Below are 25952 nucleotides of genomic sequence, written 5' to 3'. Positions count from 1 at the left end.
CCCTCCCCCCCCTCTCATGGCTCCCAACGTGTTGTTGAGGATGCAGTCAATGTGGCTTTCAGAAGTTTTCTTTATTTCCTTCGCTGAAGAAAGCTGCACAGTTTCTGTTTTCTTGTAAACAAACTAAGCCCACTGAGCACAAAAGAGCATTGGCTCTGCCTCTCTCCCGAGACCCGCATGTTAATAGTATAAACCTAAATAAAAAAAAAACATCTTTTAACTGACCTATCTGTAATAATTAATAACCATGAGCTAGGTAAATACTCACGGCCTTCTTAGCCAGTAATTCTGCGTATTCCAGGCAGAATATAAGTATATTTATACGGTGGCATCCGTAGAGGTAGATATTTCTGCAAACATTCATTTTATGGGCTTATTTAATGTACTAAACATGTGCAAGTTTGGTGTTTGAATTGCCCTATATTTTTTTATTCTGCAAAGGCAGAACTAATCTTTATAATGGCCAATGAGGAAAGTGTTCACAATAAACGGAATATCTTCTCCCTGGTAGGGGATTGGTAAAGCTCTGCTGTGTATCTCGAAAACAAGTTACAGGAGACCTCGTCAAAGGAAAAATAAACTTTTTGGAAATTCAGTGCAGCTGACAGAGCCTGTGCAATGCCCATTAATTAGTGAATTTCGTGAACACTACTACTGAAGGCATGGATCTTACCATGATGATTTGTCTAGTTGGGATGCACTTTTTTGTTAGTACAAAAGTATCCTTGCGACCAGCTAAAAAAAAAAACCAATGTACTCAAACGTATGAACTTCTAATCAGGAGATAAAATCTAATCTAGAGAGGTTCTTCACAATTCCTCCAAAATATGCACATGTCCTCTTTTACATTTTTATTTTCTAGAAGAGCTGTAAGAAAAAAAATGATTAAAAAAAAAAAAATCAGAAAATCAAGAGCTGAATATTCTATGAATTTATTTTTACTGTGTATTTTCCTGACTATGTTCAAGCTCCACGTTAGTACTTATATAAGGTGTAACACGATCAGGGCAATTATATGTGGGTTAAATAGTACAATTTTTATTATGGGGGGGGGAAATGGTAAAAGTTCCTAAAGAACTTTTTTTTTGACTTAGAGTGGAGAAATTACATTATCCTCTTTCTTCTAATCAATCATTATTATTCTGTGATTATTTTATATGGTGATGCAAACTACAGGCACATCAAAGTATCGAAGGCTCATGTTCTCTTGCGTGGAATGGTGTAGTTTCCATAGATAAAAGGTTTGTATCCAATAAAATGTATTTGAGCTAGGAAGCTATTATTGCAACTTTTTTTCTTTCATAAACTTCGATGCACGGCTTCCATATTGGAACCTACAGTATACAAGTCCAAGGCCTAACCGTTTCGGGTGATGGTAGTTGATCACCAGGCTTCTTCATTGCCTTGCGATCTCTTTGGTCTTGTGCATCTTTGGGGTGCATTAAGCTACTTTAGGGTGATTTATTAATAAATTAAATGCACATACATGATATTTGGCTAACATATTACGGGACACAAAAATAAAATTTGCAGCAACATCCAATATGTAACTTTCTATTATCCAGAATAATGAGCTATTCTCGTTTAGATTTGAGGTTTAAATATAGTGCTGAGAGCATAATTGGAATCACACTGAATAATTTAAAATAGTTTCACTGAATGAACCAAAATACCAAGTTGAAAATAGGACACAGATGGAAATTTTGCAGCTAAGCCAAGCAACATGGTTTCATGGCCTTTGTCATTATCACTGTGATACGTGGAGTTTTAATTCACATATCTTAAGGCTTTAGTACTTTTGGCCCCTAATGCATGTGTTTATAATTAAATCCGCTGTAAATAAACACATTTTCATAAAAATGTTAATTCATATATTTTGTTTTCTTCCCATAAATCACTTACCACAACCTTTTTAGCATAACTTTCTTTGTTGTCAAGTGTAATTTGAGGTACTGGATACATTTATCTAGCAGATCTAATCAATTACCTGTCTTAAAATTTCCTACAGTCTCCTCATAATGGCTATCAAAGCAATTAATGCTTAGCAACAAGGAGGAGATAACCGAAGTAATCATGCGGATCAGGAGAAAAGACTTTAAAACAGCTGCTATAAAGATGGCATATATCTATATATATATATATATATATATATATATATATATATATATATATATATATATATATATATATGTTTTAATTACCATTATATAGGTTTACTTGGTGTGCTGAATGCAAACTACTGACTTATGCAACGGCATACCATAATATTAACAAGTAGTTATACTTTCTATTCTGTTCTTCCGAAGTATTTTTGGTCCATTTCATACATAATGTACAGATCTTAAGGAGTTGTGTGCCTGGGTGGTAGGGTGCCCTACGTCCAATACCTTTCATTACCTAAATCCACACTGGATATTTGCACTCCCTGATAATTCCAGTGGCCAGGGTAGTCTTTAACTTGGCCAAGCCCTGGGCTTAACCTTATGTAGCTTTCACGTGTCCCCCCCCTTAACAGATAGAGGACTGAAAGTCATGCTAGAGGTCTGGGCAGCCACCAAAATAGACCGCTACTCCATTTATTTTATGGCGGCATATTCTGGAGCATGGAACCATGTGATTGACATCTAGGCTACAAATGCACAGACCTCAATCAATCTTAGAGGTTGCTGGGGCAGCTAGGGAAGATCACCAAGCAGCCCATGATGCCCAATATTCTAAAAAGTAGGAGAGCACGGGGGTGTTTGCTCCCAACCTATGGTACAATGCTGTACAACTTTGCTTTTTCCTATTAATGAACAACATTAAAAGTGGTAGTTACAAATTTCAGTATAATCCTTAAAGTATTGAGGAACATCCTAGGCAAGCAGTTGTAAAGTTGAACCTTTTTTCCTCCTCCAGTGTTGGAACAAACTCAGGTTTTGTAAATGAGCCAAATCAAAATATAAAATGCACTTTAGTTAAATATGCACAATTTATTGAAGAGATTAGGACAAAAACATTAAAACCATAGTACATAACATTCAAAGCACCAGAGGCAGTAATACCCCACCATGCATTGTATCACCAGTCACTCTTCTTACAATGTACTTTAAAGAGGGAATTAGGTAGGTGGTGGGATTGGGGCAAATAAATCAAAAAGAATACAAAATTAAAAAGGTCCATCTCAACGCAGCACCATCTATGAGCGTAGGATTATCACTCCTTTCTGTAACCAAGGTCAGCTGAAACTTTGTATTTTTTTAGCTATATCATCCTTAAAAAAATAATTCCCACAGGGCAGGCAAACAGTGTCCCAAAGTCAAATGCCAAGTAGCTGTACGCACATGCCACATACTATAATTAAGCACAAATTCAAGTAACATTTTACATACTTACAGAATCTACATGTACCTACCGAAAAACGTGACCAATTCACAAAACAGATACAAGCAGTATAATTAGAACAACTGAGGTACTGGAGAACACAAATATTTATGCGGATATTTTATATTATAGAGCAGTATAGAAATAGGGGAAAAAATGAATGCCGGCTTAGCTATAATATATTTAAAAAAAAAAAAAAAAAAAAAAAGAAAAAATCTAGGGACAGAAGTGCCTGGACAAAAATAAAATAAAAAAAAAAAAATATAAAAAATGTTAAGTACAGCATGTAACATGTCATTTTAAGTTAACCCGTAATTTAATAGAAGTACTGGCTTAATACATCACTACTGTGACATTTCCTTTAAAATAAATAAGAGAATTCTTGACAAAACAGGTGCATTTTAATGCATGTCTTTAATAGGGGAGAGAAAAAAAAGTGTTAGCTTATAAATATGATTTCTATTGAAATGTTATGTATTAATAGGTATTTTGAAAATGTGGAGATACCAACTTGGAATCCATTCTTTAAAATGGCTCTGCAGCTTATCGTTCTGGCTGTGAATGCAAGATGACAAATTAAAAAGCCAGTATATCAAACCCTGTTTATTTCTTCCAAAAGGTAACGTTGTTCTCCCGTTAACATAGCGATAAAACATCTGGATGTTTGAATTATTACAGCTTTCTATGGCAAAACTATTTTACAGAAACGAACAGCTTGTTAAAGTCATTTCCCCTAAAGGAAACAAACCATTACGACGTTAAGCCTTGATAAGAACATTAAGTAGTTTATAATAATACGGAAAATAAAAGTTGAAAGATTGCTATAAAAAAAAAAAATACATGAAATTAATGCTTTATATTTTTAGCACCCACATTTAGCATGTCAGTGTGTCTACTTGGTATGTATACTTTTATTATTATTATTTATCCCCAATTACTACAAGGAATAGACATACACAGCAAAAAAAAAACAAAAAAAAACAAGTGTGTTCAAGATTTCTGGACAACGGTTGGGGGGTAAGCCAATTGTACCTTCCCTGAACAATGGCAGAAGTAAAATAGCTAACAGTGCATTGCCAAGATGTGACAGGCAAAACATTTTTAATTTTTTGTATAATAAGAGTGACATAGATGCACCAGAAAGGGGGTTACGTGCAGTCTCCTTGGATTCAGATAGGGAATAGCTACAATTGATTCATGCTGATGCTCTCCAAACAAAAAGTGATAGCAGCCTTGATGCTACATGTGTATAGCAGTTCCTTGCAGATGTATCTTCTCAAAACCAAATCCCAGAGTAGCATTTATAATGGTGCCACATTAGGACAATATAGATTTTGAATAACACGATCAGACAGGACTCCTTCATGTGGCCACATTCTACTCAAGTACCGAAAATAAACTAGTTTTGTGCTCAGTTAAAAAATGGGTCCGTGTCCTCATCCATGTTGACATCAGGCACAAGTTGATCTGATACTTCTTTAGCACCATATCCTGAATTCAACGCATTGAAATCTGTCGTAAACCAAGGGTGGTCCAGAATTTCTTGAGATGTCAGCCTTTCTGAAGGTTCTCGGCGAAGAATGCTACGTATGAGGCATTTTGCCTTTGGAGATAATGTCTCTGGAATGCTAAACTGACCACGGCGGATTTTGCTGAACAAAGAACTAGGTTCGATATCATGAAATGGATAACGTCCAACCAACATGGTATATAGCATGACACCTAGACTCCATACATCAGCAGCTTTTCCAGAGTAGCTGCCATTTGTGTTCAAGATTTCTGGACTTACATACGCAGGGCATCCATGCTTGTCAGAGAGGGAGTCATCACTACCAGCTAAAACATAAGCATCTTCCAAGCTCTCCAGTTTGACTTTAGTCCTGAAACACATAGCAAAAAGAAGAAAAAAATCATTTTTCTGAAAATTAAATACATTAAATTGATGGATTACATGCTGGTTATTCATCTAAAACAAGATACACCTGGATGCAACCAAAATCAGTCACCCACTTATTACTTAAATATTCTTAAACAGGCATACATTTTTTCTTGCTGCTATGACAACGCCTTTCAATCTATCAATATTAATCAAAGTGTAACGTGTAAAATGAGACCATAAATAATTGAACAGTGACAATGTATAACCAACATAAAATCTGACATAGTTGAGCAATTATTTCAGGGGAGGGCTTTAAAACCTGTTATATTGAGAAGAATAGATAGAATGTGCCTTTAGGATTTGTCTACAACAAAAAGAAAAAACGGTTGTCATTACAAACTTTGGTATCTAGGGTCAAAGAATTGTATTCCTTGAAATGGTCTGTTAAAAAGTAATAGGTAGACCTTAACCACACATGGTACAGGAAAATATTGTCAGTAGCCATGTAGAGCTATGAGTTAGCCCTCACTGACATTCTTACTGTAGAATAAAACATCTTTGTGCCCCCCCCAAAAAAAAACTACACTTGGGTTACTATAAAGAATTTTGCTCTTCAGACTACATCCAAATCTTGTTTAATGATACATTACCACAAATCAAATTATAGAAACCACACAGATGCAAAGAGCACAGTTCTGGCTGTGGGATTCCCATTAGAGAGTCTTCTGGCCCATTGGCTACACAACAAACGCTATAGCAAGCTGACAGGACAAGGGTATTACATGAAACACCAGTAACACGATAATAAGATGACCTAAATGCAACACCTGTGGAATACGACCCATCTGTCATACCGCACGGGCATGGCATCAACACCACATTCTAACACAATACACCAGGAAATAATTTGGCTATAATGAAACAAAGCTGAAATTATATTTTCTATATTTCTTAAACCATTCCCCAAGAAACTGCGTTACTTAAAGTAAGCAACAGGCAGACCAGATAGGCCGAATGGTTCTTATCTGCCGTCAGATTCCATATTTCTTAATCAGTTTAGTTATTATACGTTTTCCGTCATGTTGCAGACAATAAAAAGCCTAGATAGAACGCTGGGATCAATACCATTTCTGATTAGATTGCGTTTCTGCTCTGAAGTCAGAAACATTTAAAAAGAGGAAGCAATCGAGGCTGTGAATGCTTTCCCATTAGCGGAGAACGAAACCACAAAAGTAATCAGAGGCCGTCATGCCATTGAAAACAGGAAATGTATCTCTGTATCCTTGGAAACAGACAGGGAACCCCCTTCAGGACAAAAGGCACTTTAATGCGAGCTCAATCACGGCATTCAACATTCTATACCCTTCTGTACAGCAAACAAGAATCACCTGATCAATTAGACTGCTAGAAAACCCATTTCACAGATCAACACATCTGTTTACATCATTCATATCATCACCCAGCTCACCACGACCGAGCTTTCTGCAAAGCCATTATTGTTTAGTAATTAAATAGATTTAGGGTAGGTGTGGATGAAATAAATCAATGGCCTCACTTAGCTAAGAAGACTTTGCTGGAAAATCCGGGGGAAATTAAAATAGAAACGCGAAAGGCATCTTGATAAAGAGAAAAATCGGAGCAGAATTACCGCTCATGGATTTCCCTGCCCGTTTCTATGGAAACAGAGACGTCGATGCCGTCTCCGAGAATTACAGATGTACTTCAGTGGTTTCCCCTTACCAGTAATGGAAAAATTTCGCATTCAGCTCAATCTCTAAAGAGGCCCTGAATGCGTTGGCCTTATAGTTCTCGAAAGGAAAATCAAAAGTACGGGTCAAATGTTCTTTATGGGGGGGGGTGGTAAGACGAGCAACAACCTTTACAATGCATGTTCTAATTATATAAATCTTTACACAATGCTAGAGCTTTTGAATATGTTAAGCTAACCGATCAATAAGATGTATATTTGGACCTGAAAATTTAAACAGAAATAATCACATTTTCTTTTTTTTCAGAACCCCGACGAGTACAAAATGGATAGCTGGAAATTAATGCTGTATTTTGTAAGTGGTAATGAGCCATTTTTTATGGTAGGAATTAACATTTTAAAATTAAACTGGAATGAGGTCAAAAGGCTACTTTCCCTGGCTTTTCTTCCACCCTAGGCAAGCCAAGTCTCTCGCATTCTGTCCAATACCGGCTTCTTAACATAAGATTAAACCCGGTAGAGGAGCCCCCTTACCAAACCCAGAGCCCCCTTCATCACCTGCATGATAGAAAGAGAACATTCAACAGAGGATAAGAACCATTAGGCCCATTCAGTCTGTGTGCCCGTTTCCCGATGTAAAGGCTCAGACCTTAATCAATACTCGGTCTGGTTTTAGAGTTCCTTTAAATCTATCCCATGCACTGGGCCGGCCCGGCCCATGTTATGCATACTTTGTATGGAACGGTCACAATCATTTACTACAAAAGAGCAAATTGTAAATAAAACATATTAACCGGATACGATCATAAAACGTGAACCATAAACCATTTGTCATTAACTCCTGTACGAATTAAATGGGTTAAAAAAACCAAAAACCTTGAACTCAATCCAAAAGGGCCACACAACAGGCTGTGACGCTAATCTATCTATGTTCCAAAGGGTATATGTAAAGAATATGAATATATGAACAGGCCTATAGGTTTTGTTAATCCTCTCAGCACTCTAGCATTATTTCAGGGCAGGTAGAAGACCATGATCATAGCATACAAGGTTCTACATACATGAGCGGGTCCATTTACATGTTCCACAGCAACCGATAAGAGGTAAAACTGGAAATAAGGCTCACACTATAGCCACTGCATTCGTGGGAGGTAGTTTGCATTAACAGACTTGTTTACCCAACCACTGTGTAAATATACTTGTATGCCACATGCGCTGCCTTTGTACTACAGATTATGTGTATATAATCAATTCATGCATGCAGCAGTTTACCAAACAGACAGGGCAAACATAAGGTGTGCGTCCATTTCTCAGCTGTGCATTACCAAAGCTCGTATGAACAAAAAAAAAAAAAAATATATATATTATATATATATATATATATATATATGTTTCCCTGGGTAAAGCGTCAGCTGTTCCTAAGGCTGACTGACTTTTGTGTAATTTTTTTTCCCCCTCTATGAATCATGTGTCTCAAAAGCACATAGGTGATAAAAACAAAACAACTGTAGAATTATCTTACTTTTCGTAAAGAGTTTAAAAAAATTTCCACGCTAAAAAAAAGTGTTTTGTCGAAGTGGAGCAGCACCTTTAAAGCCTATCCAAATAAAATAGAAGATACCTTTAATTAGTGATAGAACAAGTTTAAAGAGGGTGTTCATGCCGTCATAGTTACATTTTTATGTGTGAGTAACCTTTAACAACTTGAAATTTTATTTGCGTTTAGGTTTTGGTGCTTGCAGTTACAGTGAAAACAAAATGTTAGGAGAGACATGATGATTTTGTAATTTTGGCAAGGAAAATATTGTTATAAAAAAGCAACAGGTTGCCCGAGTCCGATTGTATAATAGCACTACTTTGACAATGGCAATAGGTAATAAAAAAAAACAAAAAAAAAAAATCATGTATTCTAATTAGTGTAAAAAAAAAAGTAAAGGAACCCAGCCAATACTTTGTTGTTTTTTTTGGGTTTTTTTTAGAACAATAAAAGTGAAGGAAAAAAAAACGAAAAAAAAAAAACATGCACTTACAGCTGTGTTTGCTACAAAAAAAAACAAGATGGCGGCTCCTAGCATTTCCAAAGCTTTCTTTGCTTTATCGAAAACTAAATACCCATTGCAGGATAGAGTCTGACATTTCTACGGGGACTGAGGAATCTCCACTGAAATTGGGATATCGTTAATAAAGAGACTTTCAAATACATAAATTTGATTGCGCAATAATAAAGTTGGTTTCTAGTTCACATTACAGATGTTACTGTAAACGCTAGTTGCCTCAAGTATATCGTCTTGAAACCAGCTCCAGGCTGTCGGCCTTCTCATTCTTTAATGTCCAGTGCAAAAGGAACCACCAATCCCATGCTAGACAAGAAGAAAATATGTCCGACTAAAGTCATGTGCCAGCCTGAGCGACAAAAAGAGCAAAGGGGACAGAGGACGGGCTTGAACTTTTGCTACGTCGAGAAGTGACAAAATGCTGAGCAACAGTCAGACTTACACATTACTCATTGAGGAATGTGCTGATGTGACAGAAGCCACCATATCCTCCATGCTCTGCCAAAGGCCTTTCCCAACACAAGCCTTGTTTACTCAGAGGCCGACGTTGTAGTTTGAACTGCAGTTTCAATAAAAATCAAAACGCAGCTCTTGGTAACTTGTGCAACCGCTGATCGTAACTGAGGAATGCACCGTAATCAAGATCAAGGCTTTGGAAACTATTATGTAATAACGTTACTGAAACATTCATGTTTCGGGATGGAAAACACCCTTTCCCATAGCTTACACAGAATGTTGCTTCTCCTTCCCCTTGATGATTACGGCATTGGATGGGGGGGGGTATTAAAAATTGTCATATATTATATATTAGTAGTTTGGTCCAGTATGAAAAGTGGCAAGGAATGGTCCAATCGGTAGGAACACAGTCTTATCACCATAGTAACCAATCAAGATGGATTCCATAATCTAAAACTAGAGGGTCGGAGGCTCAGGTGTAGAGCTGAAACAACGAATCGATAAAATCGATAATAATCGATAACGGAAATCATCGATAACGATTTCCGTTATCGATTAATCGAGTGATCAATTCGTTGTTGGAGCACTAGGCTCCTTTTACTTACCTCCGCCAGCGTTCCCCGCTTCTGCTCCACGCTCTGCAGTCTCCGCCTTCTTCAAGCTACGTGACGACGGATGTGACGCGCGTCTACTTGGAAGTAGTTGGAAGTGGAACAAGTTCGTAGCGGAGGTAAGTACTCTTTGTCTATTGTCTGTGCGAATGTTTATGTGCGAGACTGGGTGCGCGGCAGAGTGTGTGTGTGTGTGTGTGTGTGTGTGTGTGTGTGTGTGTGTGCGCGTGCGTGTGTGCGTGTGTGCGTGTGTGCGTGTGTGCGCGCGGCAGAGTGTGTGTGTGGGTGCGCGGCAGAGTGAGTGGGGGGGTGCGCTGCACAGTGGGGGGGGGTGCGCTGCACAGTGGGGGGTCCGCGGCACAGGGGGTGGGGGGTCCGCGGCACAGGGGGTGGGGGGTCCGCGGCACAGGGGGTGGGGGGGCAGGGGATGCAGGGCAGGATGTGAGTGCAGGGCAGAGTGGGGCCAGGAGACTGGATGCAGGTCAGAGTGGGGGTGGGAGGGCAGGGTGGCAGACTGGGTGCAGAGCAGAGTGGGGGTTGGGATGCAGGGCAGGGTGTGAGACTGGGTGCAGAGTAGAGTGGGGGTGGGGGGGCAGGGCAGGGTGTGAGACTGGGTGCAGAGCAGAGTGGGGGTGCAGGGCAGGCTGTGAGACTGGGTGCAGGGCAGGCTGTGAGACTGGGTGCAGGGCAGGGCAGGGTGTGAGACTGGGTGCAGGGCAGGGTGTGAGACTGGGTGCAGGGCAGAGTGGGGATGCAGGGCAGGCTGTGAGACTGGGTGCAGGGCAGGCTGTGAGACTGGGTGCAGGGCAGGCTGTGAGACTGGGTGCAGGGCAGGCTGTGAGACTGGGTGCAGGGCAGGCTGTGAGACTGGGTGCAGGGCAGGCTGTGAGACTGGGTGCAGGGCAGGGCAGGGTGTGAGACTGGGTGCAGGGCAGGGTGTGAGACTGGGTGCAGGGCAGAGTGGGGATGCAGGGCAGGCTGTGAGACTGGGTGCAGGGCAGGCTGTGAGACTGGGTGCAGGGCAGGCTGTGAGACTGGGTGCAGGGCAGGCTGTGAGACTGGGTGCAGGGCAGGCTGTGAGACTGGGTGCAGGGCAGGCTGTGAGACTGGGTGCAGGGCAGGGTGTGAGACTGGGTGCAGGGCAGGGTGTGAGACTGGGTGCAGGGCAGAGTGGGGATGCAGGGCAGGCTGTGAGACTGGGTGCAGGGCAGGCTGTGAGACTGGGTGCAGGGCAGAGTGGGGGTGGGGATGCAGGGCAGAGTGAGGGTGGGGGCACAGTGCAAAGGGGTGGGGGCACAATGCAAAATTCTTTTAAATAAACGAAAAATTTGCATATTGTTTTTTTTATCCGATTAATCGATTAATCGAAAAAATAATCGGCCGATTAATCGATTATTAAAATAATCGTTAGTTGCAGCCCTACTCAGGTGCAATGTAAGGAAGTTTTACTTTACAGAGAGTAGTAGGTTAATGGAACAGGTCTCCGAGCAGAAGTAAGAGGTTAGTAACGTAAGGGAATTTAAACATGTATGGGATAGGCGTAAAGGTAAAGGTCTGAGTCTTTCCATCAGTGAAAACGGGCAGACTAGATGTGCCATATAGTTTTATTATAAATATTCATATTTTCAAAGGCATTAAGTGTACATTCTCAAACGTCTCCTCTGGAAACCCATAAATTCTGACTAAAGGATATCACGGCAAGAGTAAATTTAATTCAGCATGAACCGTTCTAATTTATGTTTTATTATAAGTGATTGATTAGACGTTCCAAAATGGATATACCTTGCATTAAATTTATTTTGTATTACATATCATCCAAACAGTGGGAGTGTCCGCCCTATAGTAGGGTTGCCCAAGGATCGGTTCTAGAATTACAAATCAGTGAAACAGTTTGCCTTATTCCCGTTAAGGCCTTTCATAGGGGTATATAGTCTTATCCTACTGTTTAAAACCCAACTTAAAATGTATTTAAATTAATAAATATATTCGACTAACCCTAATAGTATCAGAGGCGTCTAGACCAGTCTGTTAATAGAAGGAAGTTGGCTTCAATATGATGTGATGTCTGCAAGGACAAATTTTTATCTTGTCTCCAGCGTTAAACAAATGAGGTTCACATATGGCAACAACATTCACTGGCCACCCACATACTGTCAAGGGCAACCAAATTTGGAAAGGCCCTATTAGATATGTTTGTACACAAAGCCAACGCTTACACATCGAGGAAGGAGCGTGAAAAGCTCTTTTCCTTAGAATGTAAGACAAACAATGCTCTCATTTGAAAAGCCTTAAAAAAATAGATTTGTTCCTTGTACGTTTGACACGACATCATTTTGCATGCAACCCAGATTACATTATATTCTTTTCTAAACCTGATTAACAATTTCCTCAAGCTCTGTTTGCACTCAATTCATTTTGACTGAGGTCAACGGGGTTACCGATATTATTAGTAAATCAGCTGACTGCCATAAATGACACAAGGAAAAATGCCGTTAACGACAAAAGATAAACCCCAGAAAACTCATTCACCTCTCTGCCAGTGCGTGATTCCAAACCATGCTCAATAAAATGCACAAGGTTGCTACAATGTGACACCGTACAATACTGGGTTGGTTAATCATTTGACTAGGTTTCCAAAATACGCTGATAATGCATTCCTTTAATGTGTTTTTGTTTCCTTCTTCTAGATCAACAGCAGGTTTGGACCTAATAGATCTGGGGGGTTTTCCCACCCAATCTCTAATCAATGCTTGTTAGGAACCATGTACGATATAAACTAAGACTGTTAGACGACATCTCCTAAGCAAACAAATTGTGGGACCACCTATGAACTACTTACTACACACAAAGAAGAAAAAAAACACAGAAAAACAAATGTTTTATCTAAACCCTGTAATTGTAATCCACACATATATGTAAAGTATTAATCTTCCTAGAAAGCAGTTAAATGCTAAACATTCCAGAGACTCCAGCCTCACCAGTTTCCCCTGCAATGTAACTCAAGCCACAAGAATGCCGTGTGGAACTAGATCCATTTTCAGACTACACTAATCTATTTTATTCTAGAAAGCAACTGTTATTCCCACAAAGCTCTCCACGACACGAGTTTTTAAAAAAAAAAAAAAAAGCAAAACTCAGAGGGTTAAAACCTTGTGTTGTACGACTGGAGTGCAACCACATCATAAATGGTACTATAAGAGGCACATGATGTGGTTCAACATGACCATATATGGATAACTACAAATTTAAAATAAATATTATGCACTTTAGACGACAGAATGAAAGACAGACCGAGTTACTGTTCCGGGTGCTAGAAAACAAAGATTTCTGTAACAATAGCTATAGCTGATGGAAACTAGGCCCCTGAAAGAATGATGTATGCCCCTAGGCGTTAAATTTGTCTTACTTTAAAGAGTAAGTCACCGTTACAGATACAGATTTAGCATTACTAAAATTAACCATATTCATGTAGTTTATCATCAATGCAATTCCATTGATTCATGTTTAACCCCAAGGACTATTTTACCTTTGTTAAACTGGGTTCAATGACATTTGAGGATCATTGAACTTTACATAGCTTATGTATTGTGTTTAAAAAAAAAAATAAAAAAAAAAATAATACACCCCCAAACATCACTTATTTCTTCAGTCCTACAATAGGGTCCAGCTGCTCCATCCTATTACAAAGAGTCCTGTAGACCAAGGACGATAATGGTATTATTGTATAGGATTCATAAAAACGAGGTCAACCCAAGAGTCTAATGTTTAGTAGAGGATCTTAAGACCTGTTGCATTTAATTCTTCAATTATGAAAACACATTTTCTTCCTTGATCATTTATCAAAACACACAAGTTTTAGCTCATCATTTATACAAAATAAATAAATAAATAATAATAAAAAAAAAAAACATAAGATGAGCAAGCTATTTTCTCCTATACTTGTGGTCTATAAAGACCTTTAGCTGTAAGATAAACATAACCATAAAGCAAATGGTATCATCTAGAAGGATATTTGAGCGATCGGTTCTTCCAGCCAACGTGACACTGATACAGATAACACCTTATGAGATTCTCCGTGCAGATTAATAAACCACTGAGACAGGTCTATTGTTCTAATAAATAAGCCAACTGATCATAATCTACCTCAATATTCCAGAATGCCCCGTGAAGGCAGGACAATAAGACAGACTGTCGGTTAAATAAACAAGATATCCACGTCATATTCTTAGCGCTATTCAGACACGGCAATGAAATAGTAATCTGAGTTGGGTTTATGTTTTGTTACACATCCATGTCTTACCTGACCGATTATTAACCAGCCTCGACGCAAGTACAGCGGTCATTCCATAACCCCAAAACTATCCTGTGATTATTTTTTTTTTTTATTAAACTGCATTTCTTTCTTGAAATTTGTTGGATGGATATACGAACATATAATCCTAGTATTTCAATAATATCTAGGGACACAGACAGCCAAATCAAATTCATTACCAAGCTAGAAAAGGACACTGATTCTGGTATTCTGTCCAGACTGGCTGGATTGGAAAAAAATATAGATATTAATCTAAACCCTTTGGAAAAGCCAACTGAACTTATTATCCAGCTGACATCATATTTTGCTGGTATTGCACTTTTTTCCGTATAGAATAACCTAGATTTTGATTAATTTAGTACGCTGCATTCCACACATTCTACACATCAGAGACCACGCTCCTTCCCTCCCTCGCCTACGTAAAAAAAATCTCACAGGCACCGTTCCTGCAGGCGAACGGCAAGAACTGAAATACTTGCAAAATATTGCATGTGCTTCTCAGCCCAGGGCAGATCAATACGCTGGAAACAGATCACAAACGTGTTCCAAACCAAAACGACTGCAACAACTGCGCTCATTTCTAAAATGTATCAATTCCGATTATCAATTTGAATTTTTACATGAATAAAACAAAACCCATTAAGCTTCAGACTTAATCAACAATGGAAAATCATTGGGATTTTCTTGTGTAAACTTTTACTTAATCCTATGCAATCCGTAAACAAAAAAATACCCAAACATTACTCAATTTGTCACCGTGAAATCCTGAAACCATGTATGTTTACTACACATTTTTTGTTTTTTTCTTACAGGCGGACAATGGGGTTTAAAAGGGAAATGAAACAAACTATATCGAGAACGGACAGATCGATGACGTACAGCTTTACATATAGAAAAATAAAAAGATTTTTCATCTTGAATATACAATGAGCCAAAATAAAAAGTAGCCGTTATATATGTTTTAATCATCTCCTGAAAGTTATTTATTTTTTAGCAATATGAGAAATGAAACACGGCCTTACCGGTCCTCGTCGTTAAAGACAAATTTCCGTAGTTTAAGGTCCCTCAGTACCACTCCGCCATCGTGACAGTGTGCTACGGCCGATACTATTTGATAAAAAAGCTTAGCGGCCTCTTCTTCTTTAAGCTTCTTGCAGGTACGAACAAAAGAATGCATGTCCCCATGGCTCTTCTCAAAGAACACGTAAGCTTTAGTCTCTCCAAGAATGATCTCTGTTATTTGGTTAATGTTGCTGTGTATAGGTAGACAAAAACAGGGTGCCAACGACTCCTGATAGCAGCGAATATCAAAAACCTAAATAAACAAAAACATAAGCAATTCAAAAAAAAGTTAATAAAAGTGAATCGTCGTTATCAGCTATAAGTCAGCAATGTGGAACACATAGGAATCATCTAGCCTAGAACAAAGGACATATGGGTATAGAAAGACTACAGCTATTAAGCATGACTGTATGAAGAACAATAACCCTTCGAGTGCCAGGTGTGCGTTACATAGTTCTAAATAATTTAATATGCATTTATGAGATTTAAAAAAAAAACAAAAAAAAAACTGAGAATAATCCTTTACACAAATAAATTAAATAACTTGGGGAATTAAGCACATTTTCCTCTCCCCTGAGCTTTCTAATCTGTTTTAACTCATAAAATAAAGTGGGGGGGGTAGCTTTATCCAGAACTTAATGTACTCCATTATGATTTTCTGTTAAATAATGTACAATTATTAATAGCAAAGAAACACATGGCTTCTAAAATTATTATTATTATTTTTTTTTTAAATCAACCCTTGCTTATGCAATTTTGGGTCTGGATTTCCTAAACCTTTTTCTCACTTTTGTAAATATGCAAGAGACAGGCATTTAAAAGCACAGTAAATGTATGATTGGCAACTGTGATTAACATCAGGGTCACCCTATAAATACAATTAAAATGCTACATAAAGTATTCCATTGAAATGTAAGTGAAGGGTTTGGCATATCTGTATCCACTGGGAATCATTTAGCCATGTAGACTTTTTTTTTTTGCAATTACATCATTCCTGTTCCATTGTTTATGAATGAATTGGAGGAGACCAGACTACATGATTTCCACAAGATGCCTTTTGTTGCCTGATGAATAATTAAATACAAAAAAAAAAAAACCTTAAGATGAATGGAAACCCAAAACTTAACCATTTAATAATAGAGAGATAATATCTTGTAAATCACCCATCTGGCAATCAAAGTGTTTATGTGCATAACAAACAAAATGTGTTACAAATATAACAGAGTAATAATGGATGAATGAACATTAAAAAGCAAAGTGAGGCCATTGATCCTGCTCTGCAAACAATGGCTCTTTATGTCTACAGGATCTGTATTTGAAGCACAAGGTATTCTCTACAAAAAAAGGGGGCTTTGTGTCCAGGTTAGGAGACCAGCCAAGGTGGAGATCAAAGCAGCTTCCCCTATTTTTATCTTTGTAACAACTAAAACAGGTTCCCTGCACACCTGCAACCTCTTATTTTCTAGGTAGAGCCTACTAGACTATGAGATATTGTCTCAACCTTTAGACAGAGGTTATTCAAAGAGCTGCTGCCCATCCACCACTACAGATGGTGCCTACAGCTCTTGAGTGTGTAGAAGACATAGAACATGCATTGTATATACCTTGCACAGGAACTCCTCTGCACTATGCAGATGTACAGCTCGAAAAACGTGATCTCCCTCCAAAGGCTCCAACAATAAGTATTTTCCAATGCAGGAAACGCAATGCGACGAGCTTGGAGTCTCTGGAGGACTTGGAGAACCAAGATTTGGGCTGAAGCTCTGACTTGGTTCTGTACACCTTATGGATGATAACTCTTCAAAATCCTGGGTTTTGTTCCTCGATCTCCCATACCTTGTGATTGTGATAGGGTTCGACCTTTGTATGTTCATGAGTATGGGAGTGCAACCAAAGCCCAGGCTGAGAGGACAAGGCCAGCAGACAGGCAGGTTTTTGTGCTTCTTAAAAGGTTCCAACAGCCAAGAAAAAATACTCGTGTATCAACAAAAAATAATAATGTCCAAGAAGAAATATCAGGTGGAAGAATTGAAGTTCCAGACCAGCTTCACAAAAGGTGAAGATTTGGCAAAAAGCTATAGGCTAAGGCTTGCGAATTCTGCATGTGCGAGTAGAACGTTTGGGACAACTTGGGTAAACAATAGCGTTCTAGAACGCTGGGATAAACTTGGCAAACAATGGATGACCTGGACGTTCGATCCAGATCTTGTGCAAACCAATGGACTTGAAGAAAAATAAATTCAGATCTTCTTACGAATATCTCCTCTGGGTTCACTAATACTTAAAAAAATATTTTGAATAGCAAGAAAAAAAAATAACGATATTCTTCACAAATGTCAGATTTCACTTGATTGTAAACGCTGCTTCTTCGGTGGTTATTTAATGCCGGGTTCTCTGCGACTTTTACTGTAAGAATAACAAAAAGTTGTCTTGGTATTAACTGTAGATGGCGTCTTAAGCTTTTCCAAAGGAGTAGGAGAAATTCAAAAGCAGGGATCTCCTATATGCTGCACAGTTCTAGTTAATGGAACATAGAAAAAATATATATGTCTATTTATATACCGGTCTAAGCAGTTAACACGTCTTGCACCGAGGAGGGCGAACAAAAGCAACGTGCAAGATTGAGATGAGCAGCTTTGGGTCTAATCACATCGTAAAGTTCAATCAAGGACAGCAGATCAATGGTCTCCAAGACACGATGTGATGCTGTGTGTTCTGGAACCGTTCATGAAAACTCCACAGGAGAAGACAAAACACTTAAAATGCACAGGGTGAGCGATCGCAGCTTCCTAGAGGCTTCTTTGTGTCTGGGATTTGAGATGATTGCCTTGCAAAAAAAAAAAGAGAGCGTCTCTTTCCTTTTTTTTTTTTTTTCTCTCCCCCAAAAATGCAATAAAATATATCTCTCTATAAAAGAAGGAATGTGATCTTGCAGAGGTAGTAGGGAAAGGAAGAAAGAAAAATAAAAGGGATGGCTCTGGCCGATCCCTTTTTTAGCAAGACATCATCTTCCTCGGTGCTGTACTTACGTGGCTGGGAATCTCTCCCCTGTGCATGAGTTAGCGTGTGCGTCTCTTACACTGACCCACTACTCAATGTCAGCGCCGGCTCTCGGTGCACAAGCACTGCTGGGGCAGGCAGCCAATCGGAATAAGTCTTACCCCCTTTCTCAGTGAAAATAGAGCCCTGATAAGCTCAGAAAGCCGTCGCTCAAATATGGCGCCGCCCACCCGCCGAAGCCTGGCAGAGCGCCTTCTCTAACCTGCTCATTCTGCTTTTGTGCTTCGCGTCGAGTGTGAACGTTAGTCGGGGTGGGGGAGAGAAAAGGGGACATTAATGTATCCGGTGTCGTCCTGGCGGCGGATGGGGATCATTATATAATAAGATAGGCTTTCCAGGAAAATTTAAAAGGATGTAACGTTTTTTTGTTAAGATTTTCAGCGTTAACAGGAAGTGGAGGAAGCATTAGAGAGTGACACACGCATAATGCAATAACTCGCAATGGACACGTGCTCCAGACTAGCAAGAAAAACACCTTAATAATAACAGGTCTCAGGGTGGGATGATAACCCTTGATTCAGCGAGATGGCAGCCATGGTTACGAGAAACATGTCTGTATTAACAAATTTTTCTCATGTAGCTATATGCATGAGCGGCTGCATGGTCTGATTATGTACAGTAATGCAAATAATGGCCTGCTTGTGCAACAAAGTCCTTTTCGCCATAGACTTTAATTAGTGTCAGAGTGGGTGATTGAGGCCGAGCCATTCTATTGGCAGTATGATAAGGAGTCAGGGGGTTTGTTTAATAGGTTGGGCTAATATATTGACGTCATACAGGTGACTTTTGTGCAACTGCTTTTCTGCTGTTGTGACAACACGTATGACTGTTTGTTTGACTCCTTTTAAGAGACACGGGCATAACCAATATGGTTCATGGATGAAGGGCAAATATGGCCGGGAACCTTCTAAAAGAGCCGACTCTGAGACTTGTCAAAAAGTAACCCTTTAAAAGTCCAGCACAAGGGTTCTGTTAATGGTGCAACAATATTCTAATAATTCCCTATTCAAATCACAGGGGGAAATGATGTTCTGAATAAAAGGGACAGTCTAATGTCACTGACACCCTCTCTAAAAAAGAATAGCTATTCTTACCGTGGGAAATAGTTGGGGGGGTAGGGAAAGGGGCAAATTCATATGGTGGATTGCGCAGTTTGCATTTGCAAAATGGATAACACAAGTATTTAAAGGGACAACGCACCTATTATATACATTAAAGTGCATATGATGGCTGGACGGAGTGCTCCTTGAAAATGCCTGTATCTAGGTAGGGCTTAAAGTAATCATATTCCAGTTTGGAAAGCATGCAATTTAGGGTGCTCAAATGTTATTGCTTCAAAGTGTAATAAGAAGACCTCTCCAGACCTTTTGACCCTGAGAATCTGCCAGTTCACGCTGAGACTGGTGTGAAAACTTTCCCTAGTATGTGGACGTTATGTTTGAACCACACAGAGGAAATGGTTTATTTATGAAAAGGCCTGTAATCAACTGAATTTTAAACCGTATTTTTAAAATGATTTTCTTCTGTATGTAAAGTACTGTATATGATATATATTAAAATATTTCTCATTATATGAGAAATACTTTCTGGATAAAAATAAGGCTGCCTGGAAGGTATTGGAATATAGTAACAGGCATGACAGGGAGCCTGGTTATTGATGTGTTAAACCAATCCACAGAACAGTATAGAAAGACATAAATTATTATAACAAAAGGTAGCAGACTGGATTTTCCACCTCAGTTGTTTACCACAAAAAGGTTTAAATACCACATTATCATATGCGTGCTTTCTAAAACAGAAATGAAACATAATAACCGCTCAATGTGCATTCCTTTATTATCGCAGAAATAATATTGTTTAATCATTGGATTTTGCTGTTTCTTTGTGATAGGTTTGAGTCTGATTTTGCTGTATATTTTTTTATTTACTCAGTTTACATTACAACCCACGAAAACAATTTAGAAAGACATAGAGGTGCAATATTAAAAAAAAGCAATAAAGGCTAAAAGAATATATCAGTTCGATCCATGACCTATAATCCCATACCTATGTACTGTACACTCAGTACCCTGCAAGAAATGTCAAGAATATATTCATTGTTCTATGAAGGTTAGGCATACAATGCTTGGACCAGAAGAGCTACAATGAAGATTTGCTCATGTGGACATAATACCTTGTTGCTAAAGTCCAAAACATCAGTAATATTAAAACTAGTTTAGCAGATACACTTCTTAATCCATTGTGGAACTGGTACAGTGCATGCAAGATTTGTGTAGATTGTGACATGTACAGTGCTGTGAAAATGTACCTTTCCAGATTTCTTCTGTTAGCTTATTTTTAACATCAAACTAATTTTAATTGTAAGTAAACAAAAAAGAATTCACTTATTGATTGTGAATATTAAATTAAATCCTATATCACCCATGTGAAAAAGTAATTGCTCCCCCTAACCTCCTAACTGGTTATTGGTGGCAACAACTGCAATCAAATGTTTGTGATAACTGACAATGAGCGGAGACACTCTTATTATTATTATTTTTTATTTATATAGCGCCAACAATTCATGCATCGCTTAATACAATGCATATATTGAAGGGGTCTGACAAGACGAGAATTGACAGACTAAGACAAACCAATACATTAGGTGGAGAGAGCCCTGCTCGCAAGCTTACAATCTTCTTGGCAGAATTTTTGAGCATGAACTGTTTTTTTAAGGTCATGCCACAGCATCTCAATCAGATTCAAGTCAGGACTTTGACTCAATTCTCAATCAGATTCAAGTCAGGACATTGTCCTGATATATAACCCAACTGCGCTTGAGCTTTAGGTCACAAACTGATGGTCAAATTCTTCTTCAGGTTTTCTGGTAGAGAGTAGAGTTCATGGTTCTGTCAATTATTGCAAGTCGCCCAGGTCCTGAAGCAGCATAGCAGCCCAGACCATCCCACTACCACCACCGTGGCATACTTTCTACAAGGTGCTGGAAACTAGGGCTGCAACAACTAATCGATAAAATCGATAATAATCGATAATGAAATTCGTTGCCAACGAATTTCATTATCGATTAGTTGAATCGATTATAAAATGAGGGTTTTTTCAGAGCAAACGCTCTGAAAAACACCCCTCATTATATAATAGTTTAGTCTGACTCACAGCAGCAGCTCCTACTTACCAGTCCCTCCCTGTAATCACTGTGACAACTGGCCCCGCCCCCTTCCTTCTCCCAGAAGGCCAGAACCACATGGCTGTGACACTCATCTAACTGTAAGTATACAATTAATATTTGGGCTACTGAAAGTCAGGGGAGGTGGGGGTTAATTTAGGGGCAGTTATGGTTTATGGGGTGTTTAGGGTTAATTTAGGGGCAGTTATGGTTAATGGGGTGTTTAGGGGCAGCTATGGTTAATGGGGTGTTTAGGGGCAATTATGGTTAATAGGGTGTTTAGGGTTAATTTAGGGGCAGCTATGGTTAATGGGGTGTTTAGGGTTAATTTAGGAGCAGCTGTGGTTAATGGGGTGTTTGGGGTTAATTTGAGGCAGTTGTGTGTTTAGGGTTAATTTAGGGGATGCTGTGGTTAATGGGGTGTTTAGGGTTAATTTAGGGTAGTTGTTTTGATGGGGTATTTAGAGTTAATTTAGGGGTAGTTATGGTTAATGGGGTGTTTAGGGTTAATTTAGGGGTAGTTATGGTTAATGGGGTGTTTAGGGTTAATTTAATGATGAGGACTGAGGGTTAATTTAATAAAGTTAACTTAAGGTGCAGTTAGAGATAAAGGGGGGCAGACTAAAGGGAATCTAAATCCTGGGGGCAGTGAAGATTAACCCAGTACTTATTTATAAAAGTATGGTGTCAGTGTGCTGTGAACATGTCTGTGACTCTATGAGGCGACTATGAGATATCTGGGGGGGGTATAAGGCATATCTGGGGAAGACGGAGTGACATATCTGGGGGTATAAGGCATATACAGTATATAAGGCATATGTGGGGAGGGCAGTGTGGCATGTCTGGGGAGGACGGAGTGGTGTATCAGGGTGTATAAGGCATATCTGGGGCCACAGTGGCATATCTGGGGGTAGAGTGGAGTGGCATATGTGGGGAGGGCAGCGTGGCATGTCTGGGAGGCATCGTGGCATGTCTGGGGAGGATGGAGTGGTGTATCAGGGGGTATAAGGCGTATCAGGCACAGTGGCATATGTGGGGGTGGAGTGGTATATGTGGGAGGCAGTGTGGCATGTGTGGGAAGCAGCGTGGAGTGTTATATGTGGGAGGCAGCGTGGAGTGGCATATGTGGGAGGCAGCGTGGAGTGGCATATGTGGGAGGCAGCGTGGAGTGGCATATGTGGGAGGCAGCGTGGAGTGGCATATGTGGAGTGGTATATGTGGGAGGCAGCGTGGAGTGGTATATGTGGGAGGCAGCGTGGAGTGGCATATGTGGGAGGCAGCGTGGAGTGGCATATGTGGGAGGCAGCGTGGAGTGGCATATGTGGGAGGCAGCGTGGAGTGGCATATGTGGGAGGCAGCGTGGCAAGCCTGGGCTCAAATGTGCATAAATTGGGGGGGCTGGTTGGGAAATAAAGACAAGAAATGCATTTTATCAAATTTTTTTTTATTCTGCTGTTTGTATTTAATTTCATTTGTTTATTAAATTATTTTAAATAAATGAAAAATTTACATTCATTTTTTTTATCCGATTAATCGATTAATCGACAAAATAATCGAGATCTGGTGACTGTGGAGGTCATTGGAGTTCAGTTAACTCATTGCCATGTTCAAGAAACCAGTTTGAGATGATGTTAGCTTTGTGACATGGTGCATTATCCTGCTGTAAGTAGCCATCAGAAGATGGGTACACTGGTCATAAAGAGACAACATTACTTAGGTAGGTTGTCGCGTGTAAGCGATGCTCAATTGGTACCAATGGGCCCAAAGTGTGCCACAAAAATGTCCCGCACACCAGTTAACCACCACCACCAGCCTGAACCGTTGATACAAGGCAGGATGGATCCATGCTTTCATGTTGTTTACACCAAAGTCTGACCCTGCCATCTGAATGTTGCAGCTGGAATCGAGACTCATCAAACCAGACAGCGTTCTTCCAGTCTTCCATTGTCCAATTTTGGTGAGCCTGTTCGAATTGTAGCCTCAGTTTCCTGTTTTTAGCTGACAGGAGTGGCACCTGGTGTGGTCTTCTGCTGCTGTAGCCCATCTGCTTCCAGGTTGGACGTGTTGCGCGTTCAGAGATGGTATACTGCATACCTTTGGTTGTAACAAGTGGTTATTTGAGCTAGTTGCCTTTCTGTCATCTCGAACCGGTCTGCCCATTCTCCTCTGATCTCAACAAGGCATTTTCGTCACACAGCTGCCGCTCACTGGATATTTTCTCTTTTTCAGACAATTCTCTGTGAAGCCTAGAGATGGTTGTGCGTGAAAATCCCAGGAGATCAGTAATTTCTGAAATACTTAGACCAGCAAGTCTGGCACCAACAACCATTCCACGTTCAAAGTCACTTAAATCCCCTTTTTTCCCCATTCCGATGTTCGGTTTGAACTTTAGCAAGTAGTCTTGACCACCTCTACATGCCTAAATGCCATGTGATTGACTGATTAGCTATTTGTGTTAACAAGCAATTGAACAGGTGTACCTAATAAAGTGGCCAGTGAGTGTATATTGCCAAATATTCTAAACTCAGATCAGGTAGGGTTTGTCCAAGGTAGACAACTAATTTAGAATAGAATACTAGGAAATCTCAAAATATATTCCGGGCAGCATATACAGTACTGTACAGAGGCAGATGCGAAAAAAATTCGGTAAGATAAGAATGCTTTAAAATTACATTATTATTTATTATTGTTTTATATAGCGCCATCAAATTCCATAGTGCTGTGCAATGGGTAGAGAGGACATAACAAGTAGTATGTAACATAACAAATTGATTTACGGAGAGGAGGGCCCTGCTCAGACGACCTTACAATCTAGAGGGATTTAAGGGTGTATTACACAATAGGTAAAAGGTAAAGGTGCCGTTGTAAGGGATGGACCAGCCACACTATGGAATATGGGGGGTGTTAATGTGCAATATTATAAGCGTCCTTAAACAAGTCGGTCTTGAAGGATTTTTTGAAGGACCGAAGGCAGGGCGAGAGACGGATAGACCGGGGGAGGGCATTCCATAGGATAGGGGGAGCCCTGGAGAAATCTTGTAAGTGCATGAGAGCTAGAAATCAGAGGAGAGGATAGAAGGAGATCATTGGATGAGCGGAGAGACCGGTTAGGAGTGTATTTAGAGATGAGTGAGGAGATGTAAGGGGGGGAACCGTTGTGAAGGGCTTTGAAAGTAAGAGTGAGGATTTTGAAATGAATCCTGAAGCGCACAGGCAGCCAGTGAAGAAACTGACAGAGGGGAGAGGTGTTGGTAAAGTAATGGGAGAGGAAGATGAGTCTGGCAACATGACACATTACAAAATGCAAAGCGAGTGAACAGAAGAAAAATTTACATCAAATCATTTTTTTGTGTGACCACCCATTGCCTTCAAAGCAATTCTTCTAGGTACACTAACACACAATTTTTTTAAGGAACTAACCACAGCTCTTCTGTGGATTTAGGCAGTCTCAACTGCTTGTCTCTCTTCATGTAATCCTAAAACAAACTCAATGTTGAGATCAGGGCTCTGTGGGGGCCATACCATCACTTGTAGAACTCCTTTTTCTTCTTTACGCTGAGGGTAGTTCCTAATGATTTGGCTGTATGTCTTGGTTCGTTGTCTTGCTGCAGAATAAATTTGGCGAAACTTTCTAAAGGAACATATAATGACAGTAGGGCTGCAGGCAGGTCAAAAGCTTCCAGTAGAATAAGTCAGTGGGTCTCAATTTGTCCAGGTTGTATGAATCTCTCTATTGAAATATAATCTGGTATTTACTGTATACTGCACTGTTAGTAGTCTACAAAGGCACAAATATATTAGCAGGGAGTGAAAGAGTGGACCTAAATTCCCCACAGCACTGTGAGGATGTGGTTGAGGTAGCCTGTAGTGTAACCAGGTGTTGAGTCTTACAGCACAATTACTTTTTCACATATGGTATTTGGTGTTACATACATTTCTTTTGAGAAATATATCAAAACAATGTTGTGTTTCTTTAGTCATGCTAGGCTTAGGTAAATCCTTGCTTTGAACACAAGTGATTTGTCAGGTGCAACCATGTAGATTGAGATGCCACCGCTCATCCTGTGATACCCAGAACATTTTTTGTATCAGGTTTTGGTGAAAGTGCCAAAATTATGCAACAATGCAGAAAATCAGATAGGGGCAAATTCAATATGCATACAATATATTTACTTATAGATGTTTAGTTGTAAGTTGTATGGTAAAACAACATGCTACCGAGGCTGCGTGAAAAATTGTCACCACTAAAAGAGAGCATTAAAGAGATGTTCCATGTGTGTTAAT

General features: G+C 39.6%; 1 protein-coding gene across 1 annotated transcript; it reads right to left on the bottom strand.

Moving 5' to 3' along the window:
- Window positions 1-2952: 2952 nt before the first annotated feature.
- TRIB2 (tribbles pseudokinase 2) lies at window positions 2953-18567 on the bottom strand. The gene is made up of 3 exons (XM_053458787.1): window positions 17050-18567; window positions 15406-15698; window positions 2953-5243 (listed from the first exon to the last, which is right to left on the bottom strand). Exons 1-3 carry the CDS (start codon window positions 17317-17319, stop codon window positions 4775-4777), a joined length of 1032 nt encoding a protein of 343 aa, XP_053314762.1. The 5' UTR covers window positions 17320-18567; the 3' UTR covers window positions 2953-4774.
- Between the last annotated feature and the right edge of the window lie 7385 nt (window positions 18568-25952).

Source organism: Spea bombifrons, chromosome 3 (genome assembly GCF_027358695.1).
Source record: "Spea bombifrons isolate aSpeBom1 chromosome 3, aSpeBom1.2.pri, whole genome shotgun sequence".
Classification (NCBI taxonomy): domain Eukaryota; kingdom Metazoa; phylum Chordata; class Amphibia; order Anura; family Pelobatidae; genus Spea; species Spea bombifrons.
The sequence above is the reverse complement of the archived record's forward strand: the minus strand, read 5'-3'. Positions and strand labels throughout refer to the sequence as shown.